Source organism: Sylvia atricapilla, chromosome 3 (assembly GCF_009819655.1).
Source record: "Sylvia atricapilla isolate bSylAtr1 chromosome 3, bSylAtr1.pri, whole genome shotgun sequence".
NCBI classification, from domain to species: Eukaryota; Metazoa; Chordata; class Aves; order Passeriformes; family Sylviidae; genus Sylvia; species Sylvia atricapilla.
In genome coordinates, this window is record NC_089142.1 from 54,294,514 (window position 1) to 54,306,794 (window position 12,281).

A 12,281-nucleotide genomic window follows, 5' to 3' on the forward strand; every position below is an offset into this window, starting at 1 on the left:
GAGTGAAAGATGTGAGGCAGTAAGAATATTATTCTAGATATTTTCTGAAGCATATTTCTATCCATGTTTATTAAAATGGAAGGGGTGGGTTACTCTTAGTGCTGCTGGGCAGGACAGGTCTTGTGATGGGATGTCTCCCACCCCCACAGCAGCAGAGGCAACAGGCAGCTGCTGCTGGGCTTCCAGCAGGCACAGGAGAGTGAAGAGGCAAAATCAAACTGGGTTTCACAGAAATTAAAAAAGATGGTTTTCAGGACACTGTTAATTCTGTGTAGAGGAGGCCACTTTTTCGTCTCATACAGGCAAAATCTGCAGCAAAAGAATGGATGTACATGCGTATATATGAATGTAAAAATTGCATTGACTGATCTATATCTGCCGTGAATAAATCAAATTGATCTTTCGTCTTGTTAGGAGAGATGAGTTAGGAGCTTAAGATCTCCCTTTCTCAGTTGGTGACAGAAAGATCCTCTCTGGCCAGAAAATATTTCACAGTCTACTGAAACCAATTTTTTTCCCATGGGCTTTGTCCTAGTCCCAGTAACTGATCCCAGTGCGCATGCAGTAGGTGGGAGTTTTTTATTGTCTGCTATGAGCTTCGACTTAAGTTTGAGTGACTAGTGTCCAGAATTACAAAGCAAAAATGAAAAGCCAAAATACTATATTGCTTTAAAAATAGTTTCCAATGTTCTACAGCTGTAGTGTATCAAGACAAGAGACAGTTAGAGTATAAGGAAGTATTTCTGTTTGGACTTGTAACTTAATTTATGTTGACTACTCTTTAAAATGAAGGGTGAGGAAGCTCTATGCAGAGAAGGTGAAGGTAAAGGGTTTTAAACTTGCAGCCCCTGGGATGAGAATCTCAGGTTAAACAGAGCAGTTGTGTCTGGCATATTTGAGTAATACTTCAAGTAGTTAAGGAGTGACACATTTCAGTAAAGGCAGTCACTCACTGAAATTTGTTGTGATTTTGGTCTTGCTTTGCTGGGTTGCAACATATTGACTAAAAGATGTTTCTACAACTGTTACATAACAGAAAAAGAAAGGAGGAAATCTATTTGCTTCCAACTCCTAGCATAGTTTTTTAGATTAGAACTACAAATGGTTTTTTTGTAGATTATTTTATGTAGTTCAATATATTATGAATTATTTGTATTTTTTCTTTCCGCTAGGAAACTAAGCATTAACAGAAACACAGATTTCATTTCAAGTGTTGTTTGCACAGAATAAAAAGTTGTATAAAGTCCATGCAGGGGACAGTTTACACTGTGAATTGAGAAGGGGTCCTGGGGCATTGATTGTGTAAGCAAATTTTGATATAACCTAGAGGGGTTGTTTTAAAGCAAGTAGTGATGATACTGTATTAGTGATGACCTGATGTTGTAATGTGGTGGAGTCTGGAGGAGGAGGGTTGTTTTTTTTTTTCTTGGGCTGACTGGCATAATGGGAAGATCTGTAGTTCTTTTTCTGATTCTGAAGCAGAAGCAACGGGCTGAAAAAGCAGCTGGAGAACACTTGTTGGCTCGGTGTGTGGGTGTATCAGGGAGACCAACAAAGGGAAGTTAGGTGGTACCTGTGAGGCAGACAGGTGGTGATAAGGTGAAGTTTTTCTGGGGAGAGACAAAGAGGTGATTTGTAGCCCGTGCTGCCTGGAGTTGTTTGTTCAAAGGGAAGAAGATAGAAGTACCTCTAAAAATTGGCCTCTTACTGATATATGCACCTTGTGCCTCATACCTATAATTTCTTGCCCTTCTTTTACAACCCTCATTTAGGATATAAGGAAGAAGAATTCAGCTGGCCCTCCTACTTAAAGGCATGCAAGGCTCAAGCTGCTCCTAAATCACTGTTTGAAAACCAGAATGCAGTAAGTACTCACTTGTTACTCATGGTGTAGTTGTGAGTAAGTTCGTGTGTGGTAGAGACCTCTAGCACATTTCAGTGATGGCAGACTTGAGTCCTGAATTTTAAAACAAACGTGTTTATAGGAAAATTAATAATATTCTAATGTTCTCCACTGCAGCTTTCCTCTGCAGTTCCAGTTCATTACTTTTCTACTTATCTGTTTAAACTTCCAATGCATTCTTAAATTAAAGATTTGTTATTTGTACTGTGTCTTTCACCACATATAACCTTGTGGAACAAGAATGGTCTTTCAGAGAGAGTATCTAAGACAGCTAAAAGTAGCACATTTAATTTTAGCAGCAAGTTTAGGACTTGTTTTCTTTCATAAACTGCAAGTCTCTGTGTTTGAGCATCTCTCACGTCAGCTAATTAGGCTGGTGCCACACTGTGGGGACAGTTAATTGGGAAACTTGGAAATGACACAGATGTATTGATTGTGGAACGACGGGGAGATTTCTGGATTTATAGTATTTATCTTCAGTTAAATGTCTTCCTCTATTTAGACAGTGATTCCATCGGGATTTCGAGTGGGGATGAAGCTGGAAGCGGTAGACAAGAAGAACCCGACTTTCATTTGTGTTGCCACGGTAACAGACATGGTGGACAATCGTTTTCTGGTTCATTTTGACAACTGGGACGAGAGTTATGACTACTGGTATGATGTTTTTGTTTTGTATCCTAGTGAGATGTATCAGAAATGTGTTAGCTTTAAGTGTTGTTTTCTGTCATACTTTCCAGACTGATGATACAGTTACCATACCAACTTTTGCTAGATTTTAAAGTATGGCCACCAAAGTAGGTCTCAGTGGCAGACTGGAGGAATTAATTTTCCCATGTCAAGTTGCTTGTAAAAAATGCTGAGGTTGTACTAAATGAGTGTTCATGTGTGCTACTGCATCTGGAGCTGTGGATTGATTTCAATTACATATTATCTCTGAGGCTGATCTCTTCAGTGGAGAATATACACCACGATAATGATACTAAGTGTGCTTGGAATTAGTTCTACTTATAATTGTAAATTGAAGGAAAAGCTGTATGTATTCATAAGGTTCTTGGTCCGCTTATGTTGAAACCAAACTGTAGTCATTTCTAATAAAGCATCAGGATAGCTGCAAAACCTGGGTTTAGTCCTCTCTGCTCTACATTCCAGTGGAAACTGGGATCCTGCTATCCTGACCTGTGTTAGAGATGACCTTTCTGCATGTTGTATGGTGGAGAGGCTGTGTGCATCTATATAGGAAAGTCAGTGAATGGAGCAGGATGTACTAGAAGCATAAAGATAGTGAAGGAGATTTAGGCTGTTACCATGCAGGTTTGTGTTTGCTCTTGGTACTTCATTTGATAGATCATTTGGAGCAATGTAGTTTGCCTTACAGTCTTTGAGGGAGACTAAGTTACTGCAGAGCAGGGAGAGGATTGTTATGGATCCACTTTATGCCAGGGTTCAGCAGTGACAACTTAATTGTATAGCTGAGCCTGTAAAAATAAATGAAGAAAACTTTCTTCATCTATATTTGATGACTACTTTGGCACTGTGTCAATGAGAATGTCACAAAACTATAACTTCAAAACTTTGTGAGTCCATCTCTTGAAATAATAACTTTGTGGCCAACGTGGCAAATAAACTGAAGTAGGACTGAATTATTGAAGCAGTAGTGAACAGTCAGTAAAGTGAAGTCAAGAAATGAAGATCAAGATAAAGGAGTCAAAGACCAGAAAGATAAGCAATTACTTCTCTGAAGAAGTAACACAAACCATACATTTTCTTTACAAAGCATTAGGAAACTGGGGACTGGGAAAACAAACTCTATATATCTTGGTATTTGAATGTTCACTATAGCTATGACATTAATTAATAATTAAAATGGCAGTTAGGCAAAGTTTCTAGGGAAAACACAGTACAATATAACCTGTAGTTAGTTCAGGGGCATCTTTCTAAGATTTTGCACTATATATAGCAGACATACTGAATTTCAGACTTGTTAATACTTAAATGTCAACAGAAACTTCATCCACTGATCTTTTCAGAGGAGGGAGAAGCAGTTTTCAAGTGCATAACCAAGCTTTACATTTATGGTTTTAGTTATAGTTATAATATCCTGATGTGGGTTTTTGGAATTTTATATGTAGAATACATGACATAAAACCTTCGTAAGGGATAAGGAAAATTTGAAGCGGAAAGTTTTCATATAGGTTTCAAGAAATCATTGGAGCTGTGTTTACACTGAAGTCAAGCTTAAGTTTTATTCTTTGGGTTAAATTGTGAAATACCTTTCTGGAAGCAGCAAGATGTTTCTGGAAGTACTGTACATGGAAATTAAATTCTGAGTAATGTGGCCTACCTCTCAGCATTGCATTGAGAGAAGTGAGTATAGAAAGAAAGAAAGAAAATGGGAGAAAAGAGCAGTGAATGGCAATAGCAGTGGAGTGTCCAACCAAAAGAGAGCCTGAAAATGTAACCTGAATGCATCCCACTTACGTTTTTAATTTTAGATATCAGGTTTGTAAGGGCCTTAAAATATCTTAGGTGCATAAATTTCATGTCTACCAACTGCTGTCTCTAACTAAAAACAAAAAGGTTTTTTGAGATTACCCAGAACTGAACCTCACAGTTTCCTTGTGCCTGCATGTAAGTTTCAATCTCAGAATTATAATGAAGGTGGAATGGCTTATTTTGTGCATGTTGATTATTTTCAAACCAAGTACCATTTTGCTCTGTATATTTTTGTGTTTTATTTGGGGTAGACTGAACTTTCTCATTGAGGCTAAAATAACCTTTCCTATTTTTGGATACCTGAAAGAGAGTTGACTGATATTACAGACTTCAGGCAACAGAAATCCATTACCATCGCCTAAGGGTTTTTAGGCTCCAGGCTTTCAGCCTGAAGATACTCTTTCTTCCTTTCTTTCTGAGCATTAGAAAATACATTTTTAGTTGAAAATAAGTACCCTGGTTAGAATTAGTCATTACAGCAGCTCTTTAATGCATGGTCATGCTACTTTCGGTGTATTATAAATCCTATTAAATTTTCCTTTGATAGTGGCTTTTAGATGGAACAAAACTGAACAAAATTGTCAAATTCAAGATTTTACTTAATGAAGGAGAATTTTGACCTATACAACATAAGCCTTCAGGCCCTTTCCATCTCTTTTGATGAAACATAATACTGTTTTGAAAGCTGAAGGCATTCTTGTTCAGTGGAAGTTCTCAATTTTCTTACCGTTGTCTGAACCTGGAAATAGTATTGGGAATCTTTGGGTATGTCAGAACTATGAATTAACTATAGATCAATCCTATATTACTCCATTCCCTTACATCAGTTTTGCTTAAACACACAGATTGATATTGTCTCATCTTCCTAATTTTTTGTGACCAAATGGAAACACAGCCAGAGCTTATAAAGGAGTTGAAGCTGTGCCAGCTTGTTGCTGTTTGCCCACAGGAGAAATGTTGCAATGGCTGTGCTGGACATACTGCATCCCAGACATGCTGCATCAGAGGGCTCTGGGTGCCCTCACTCATCCTTGGCTAGGTCTGAACTTCCCCTACAGAGAAAGGTTGTACAGGCAGCTTTTGGGATCAGCTTACCAGGAGTGTGTTAAAATGCAATGGCCCGTGTGTTGCTCACTGCTCTGTTCCTGTCTGTCTTGCATAGAAAAATGATTTCTGAAGCCTCCTGTGAAAATAAAATAGTTTTTGATTTTTGGAACCAGTTTTTGTCTGTATGACCTTTGGAACAGGTTGGAGTTTGTTGTGAGACTAAGTAAGGGGCCAGCCCTGTTCTCCATCAGTATTTACTACTTTCCTAGCAGCCAGGTTCTTAAGAGTTGCACTCCGCTTGTTTAATTTTTGAGATAATTAACTTTGCTCCACTCTCTCTTTGAAAGGAATGGTCTTTTTGAAGGGGTTATATAACATCAAAAAGAGGAAAAAACAATCTTAAAGAACCATGAGTCAGAGTGCAAGCTTTTAACTATTTAAATGGATAATGAACCATTATCTGATCCTAAATTTCATGTGAATCACCATGCAGCTTTCTTATCAGACTTTAAACAGAAAATATGGTAATGTTTTATAGTAATGCTATACCACTTCTGGATGCATGCCATAACCTCCTGAATTACATTTTGAGAAGCCCTGACCTAAAATTATACCAGCTATATACTTGTCAGTGATGAAGTATTCTCTATTATGCACTAGATGGGGCTGCAGGATAGTTTTTGTTTTTCTTTCTTTTTGCTCTGTTGGATGACTGACAGGTCACAATCAAGAAATTGTATAAGTAGCATTCTTGAGGGCACATTGTTTTTTATGGGTGCATGAGGCATGTGTGTATGAGTGGGTTTTGATTACAGACTGTATCTACACTTATTAAAGTGAATATCAAAACATCAAAAGGCTTATTTCTCAAAAGAGAAAAGCAGAAATACTTTCAAAATAGAAAATTATTGTAACACATAAACTTATTATAAAGACAATACTGATTATTTAATTTAAAAAGCTGTCCAGAACTTCAGGTGGAGAGCTATTTAAGATAATACTTTCCTGAAATAATTGAGTTTTCAGCAGCTATTGATTCATTATCGTGCATCTCTCTTGATCTAGTTAGAATGAGCTGTGTGTGTGAAACAGATTTTGGGGAAAAATTAGCAGGACAGGTGAAAGTGATTAGTAGAAGAATATTAAGTCGTCTTCCATGTGTGAGTCTCCCACTGGGATGTGCCCTCCTGCCGTGAGTTAAGGACTGTTGAACCTTACATGTATTCCTTTCACACAAAGTGGTGCACACACCAGGGAATCATGTTGTCAGTTGCCCTCCATTTTCCTTATTGCAGAACTGTTTCCTGGCCATTTACATCATGTAGCTCTCCCCTGCTTTGATGTTTTTTTTCTGTAAATTTGTCCATAACTCAGCAAGCTGTCGCTTGTTCTGTCCCTCTGCGTGGCTCTCTTACAGGTTCAGCTGATGCACTCTTTTGGCTCCACTTCAGCCTTCTGGATTAGCTTCAGTTTCCAGTATGGATATTAGATTTCTTTTTCTGTCTGCATGTTCTTACACAGCAGAAAGAATGGTTCACAAGTGACATGAATTGTGTGGACGTTGTTATCTTGTTTTATTAGTCGAGCGTGCATTTGTCACATCTCTACTGCTCGGCAGAAGGTGGTGTTGGTGCTCTGCTGTGGTCCAGGGGTAGGTAGGTTTGGAGGCAAAATCCCTCAGCTCCTGCTAGTATTTGTAACCTTTTTTGGCCTAGCAAGCATCCTCCCAATTCATGGATCATCGTGTTTTATGAAGCATATGAGCTGGGTGATCTGCCTTCTGCTTTGGAACAAAGGAAATAAAAAGCTGTGGGATGTGGCAAATTGATTGTGAAAGGTCATCATAGCCTTTAACATTCCAGTTGACAGCTCTTGGGCTTACTCTGACAGACTATTGTTGTTCTTCCAAACTGGATGTATGTCCATTAAATAACGCACATTACAGCATAATAGTTTTACTTTAAATTGTGTGTGACTTTTACTGATCTCTACTTTCTATTGTTAAATGAACTCTTAGAAGCTAAAAGGCTGTGTAAAATCAGTAGGGGAAGATGGACTGTGTGATCTGATTTTGCTGGAACAGGGATCTTTCTTTTTCCTGAGTCCACCATGGTTACAGAAGCTGCTTGTAGGCTTGTCTGTAATGACTGGGTTTTTCTTTCAAAGCAAATCAAAGTTTGTAGATGTTTCATGGTGCTATTTTGCAATGCTGTTGAATCACAGGTTGCTTTGTCTTCCATGCTCACTGTAATGTCAGAGCATCTTCCAGGAATCCACCTTTCATTGCAACATTTTGGTCATTTGCTTCTTCTTGAATGTTCAAGGCAAGCAGTGTGTGTGGTGGCATTCTCTTTTCAGAGTTTTATTAAAATGTATGTTCAGACTATTGCTTGAGAAATCAAACCAAACCAAATCATTTTAAGTTTGTCCTGATAAGTGTTTTTACAAATCTACTTGATTATTTTAAGTATAATACTGATAATGCCATAATGATCCTGAGCCTGGGACTTGTTCCTAAATTTAACTTGACAGATTTCTGAAAATAATTTGTGAACTTCAGAACATTTTTGGAAGTAAGATATACTAAGTATACTTCTTTCAATGCAGAAGTATAACTCATACATGTAAAACTCCCAGTGTGAGAGGGATCAAAGAGAGGAGTGCTGCCCCACGTTCTTGTCAGCTTCTCTTCAGAGTTACTGTAAAGAGAAAAGAAGAGGCCAGAGGAAGCATGAAGGACTCACCGGTTTTTTTCTTATTTTGGGAGGGCAAAACATTTCTAGGAGTCAGGTGCTTTTAGCAGTACTAAATCATCACGAAAGGTCTCTTACTTCCTTTGCTTCTTTTTATTGATGGCAACTTCAGCAATTTAGAGAGTACCTGGTGTGATATTATAAGTACTAAATATGCACAATATAGCTTCGTATCTTGTAGAAGGACAAAATGTTGGTATTTGTGAACTGAGTTAAATCCTTGGCTGTTGTCAGAGCCATTACAGACTCTATCTAAGGTAAGTTTTATCTGCTGGGAATTATCTGATTGGCATCATTACAAAGAAATACTGGCAGAACTGTCTCATATATATAGCCTCAAGATAATGATATTATGTTGGCCAGTATTTTTCATCATTAGTGCTTCACTCTGTTTACAAAGAAGGCTTGGAAGAGTCCTTGTTGTGAGACAATGTTCTGAGGCACTTGGCCAGCATTTCTGGTGTTGAAGTTCATCCATACTGAGTTTTAGACATCATGTAAAATACTTCTCAGATAAAAAAAAAAAGTTATTCCATGTATTTCAAGTGTCATGTGCTCCTTCATTTTTCTTTTATGCAGTGAAGGTTCAAAACTGCAGTGTGGTATTATAGCCCAGGGTCCAGTCTACAATCTTTTCTGTGCTGTGTTTCCTTTTGCAATCCCTAAAGTATGTTTGTATTCCAGATCTGCACATCTGGCATTTTGAATCTTTAGACTATGGAGTGCCTACATAATTTACCTTTAGTTCCTTCTTCTCTCATGCATGGTTCATTGCAGCCTTTTAGGTATTGCACATTATCAGCATGTGATAATTTAGAAGTATATAAATTAATATGGCTAATTAAAGAGACCGAATTAATTTGAACTTCCAGCTTGCCAATACTTTCTGGGGAGATACAGATAGCGATTATTTCATAACACACAGAGAGAGCAGCCCCACACTGTTTGGTATTTTGATTAGTACCTTGTGTTGAGGGAAAGTGGAGAGAATGCCTGTTATTCTCCAGCCTAATGATGGAGACATTGACTTGGGAAATGAGAATTTGCAAATTCTTTTTTAAGGGACTAAATAGAAACGGGATCACGAGTGGTTTGGTATTTTGCTCAGCGATTACTATATGAAGTATTTGTCTTCGTGCATGGTTGCTCTCTGCTTGTCTTCTTTCCTCATTAAATATTTGAGAAGTGTTTGGAAAACACAGGAGGAAGACACGGTGTTTGAATCTAGGCTATTACTTGGCTGCTAATGGTTGGTTTCTTGATTTCTCCCTGGGGAACTGGGAATGAAGGCCTTAGCTAGTTCAGCTTATTTGGGCTTCACTTTTTTGGCCTCGCTGGGTCCTTGGAGTGAGTGGGACACTGAGCTCATGCCCACTGGAGATATGGAAATGCTGGTGGGGCTCTCCAAAGGAGAGAGAGAGGGGTGTAGCTGGAAATATTTAATGTCAGCTACTGAAACACCTTTAGAGATAGGAAACAGTGGAGGTGAGAGATAGTGCACTGTAATACTGAATTTATCTAATTAAAGAAAAAAATTAAGTGGGGGAGGCTCCTACAAGAAGCAAGGTCCTTAAGGCAGATCTACATGGGTATTACATGGTTATGATATATGAGTTTACAGCTAAATAGAAACAAACTGTTTGCACAGTAGGATGCAGTGCTGTGCAGAGTGATGCTAGTCTTTTGTATTAGCAGCATGTTTTGTAGTCATTCTTGGCTTCATAAATACAATGTACTTCATTAAAAAGGCACTTTGGCCAGCTCAAAACCCATCAGTAAGTATCAATGCACACACAGGGATGTGGATGTTTCACAGCAGAGCCTGATAGCTTTTTATTTTTCCTGTAGATCAGTCTTATTTTTTGCCTTTACTAATAATATTGGGTACTAATATAATAATTATAGCTTATACATTATATGTTATATATACAGTGCTTTATTGTGCAAAATGTGTTATGCTATTAAATAATATTCTAATATGTATATGTAAGAATATAGAGTGCTATATATAATAATTTAATATTACAAAAGGCTTAGACAGCTTTTTTCCTGTCTGCTTTTAGATCATTTTTTTACAGTGTGCGTCTCTTTTATTTGTTTTTGTAAGGGGGCTTGATAGCCAGCACTCACTGCTGCTTTCTCTGTGCACAATGTAACTGACCGAGGGAGCACAGTGAGACCATCTCTCACTGCTGCAGACACGTGCCAGCACATGTAGCTCCCCCTGCCTCTGTTAGTCTTCTGTGACTCCTGTGGCATGCCACAGGCAACAGCAGTAGTGCAAAATAAAATGCACTTGACAGCAAATATAGTAAGTTGTTAACTATGTGTGTAAGAGAGTTTGATCTATTTTTTAAGAGCAGCTTGCAGCCTTGGATCACTAGTTCTTTCCTGTAATTTGCGACCTAAAATGCTTGTTTTGTTGTTTTTTGGAGGGTTTGAGGTTTGGTTTTAGTGGGTTTGTTTGTTTGTTTGTTTGGGTTTTTGGTTTGGTTTTGTTTTTCAGAGTTTTTCTCAGACTTACTTTGCTTATGTGCTTCTGGGTTACTGTAACATGTTTATAGCTCCATTTAAGCCATTCAGAATCCAGTTTTGAATTTTTGCTTGCTATTGACAGTGTGTTGCAGTTACATGTGATTTTCTCCCCTGCCTCTGAGTGCTACCTGGACCATTAATCAAAATCTTTAAGCTTTTGGTTTCAAATGTTGGTCTTGGCATTGCAAGTCTCCATTTGTCTTTGATGGGATTATAGTGTTCTTGCAACTAGCCAACATGATTCTACCAAGAGTCTCTGCTTGTGAATTTTTCAGATCCAGAAGCATCATAGCTTCTCTAAACCACTAATTTAAAGGACTTGATTTTCTTGATCTTCCAGCAAAATTGTAAATAAGGTCTTATGCTCATATAGGTGATAACAAGTCTATGTTAGATGTGTTCGTAGTTTCAGGTTATGTTTCCAGTTTCAGTTGAAGGTATTGTGGATTGGTTGGAATTTAAGTCCCTCTTGTAGGTCTTGGTTTGTAAGCATAATATGATGTCTGAAGAGCTGCATTTTCAGGCCTTTTTTTTTTCCTCCCCTTCTTCTAGGTGTGAAGCAGCTAGCCCACATATTCATCCTGTTGGATGGTGTAAAGAGCATAAAAGAACTCTCATCACCCCACCAGGTTTGTATCTTGTTACATGTCTGAAAGATTTCAGATGGCTGTAGTCAGCTAGTGTCGTTAAAATGTACAATAAGCTTTCTGTTACCTCTCCTGAATATTTTTCTTTCTGTAATCAGGAATTGACATTTGCAGAGTTGTAAATTTTTTTTACAGGACTTAATTTTTTGAAAATATAAGTATAATAGATGTTAGGTATTAAGTATGCAAATATATGCTGGTTTAGTAAAGAGACATCTACTCACAAAAGATATCCCTTGAAATCTGAACAAGTTTGTATTTTTGGCTGAATGGCTGACAAGTACTCACATTCTGAAAATGATGATAAAGCAAGTTCCAGGTGTGTGAGATCCTTGCATAAGAGAAACACCTCCATGTGAACTGAGTGTGCACGGTAATGGATTGATGAGAAAATTGCCTTACATGACCAAGGAATTAAACTTGTAAGGGGTCTTTGAAATGAAGGAAAATACCATGAGGGAGGCTAAAGAAGGAAGGAAGGAAGTGTATTCATTGGTGTGAAACTTGAGACTGTTTTTCAGGACTGTTGTATTTGGCTGGATTACCTAAATGCCCTGTTGTGGAAACTGGCATTTGGGATCTCAGAACATGGAAAGTTTTAATTGGTTAAAACTGACTTCAACAAAAAATTCTAATAGCCAGCAGTCTTGAAAAGTTGTAAGTAGTCTGTCTGTCAGAAGATTAATTGTAGCCTATTATTCAGTGAATCCCTTGTAAAACAAATTGGAATTGGCTTTGTTCTTTTCTAGCTTATGAATACTAATGTTTAAACTTCAAGTTAAACTTCTGGTGCACAGTAAAGGTGAAGGACAGGTACTGCCTTTTCTTTAACAGCCAAGCTGTCTTTGTGTTTCTTCCCTAGAGTGTTAACAAACATGACATTTTCTGAGAAAGGCAACATCT

At 37.9% G+C, this 12,281-nt stretch overlaps 1 protein-coding gene across 7 annotated transcripts in view; it reads left to right on the top strand.

Annotated features, from left to right (window-relative positions):
- Nucleotides 1-12,281, top strand: part of L3MBTL3 (L3MBTL histone methyl-lysine binding protein 3) — a 78,600-nt gene that overhangs the window by 35,834 nt on the left and 30,485 nt on the right. For all 7 annotated transcript variants that reach the window (XM_066315370.1, XM_066315373.1, XM_066315371.1 and 4 more), the window contains exons 10-12: nucleotides 1,773-1,864; nucleotides 2,406-2,557; nucleotides 11,284-11,360. In XM_066315370.1, the coding sequence (XP_066171467.1) occupies nucleotides 1,773-1,864; nucleotides 2,406-2,557; nucleotides 11,284-11,360 (321 nt within the window). The remainder of the gene's footprint in view (nucleotides 1-1,772; nucleotides 1,865-2,405; nucleotides 2,558-11,283; nucleotides 11,361-12,281) is intronic.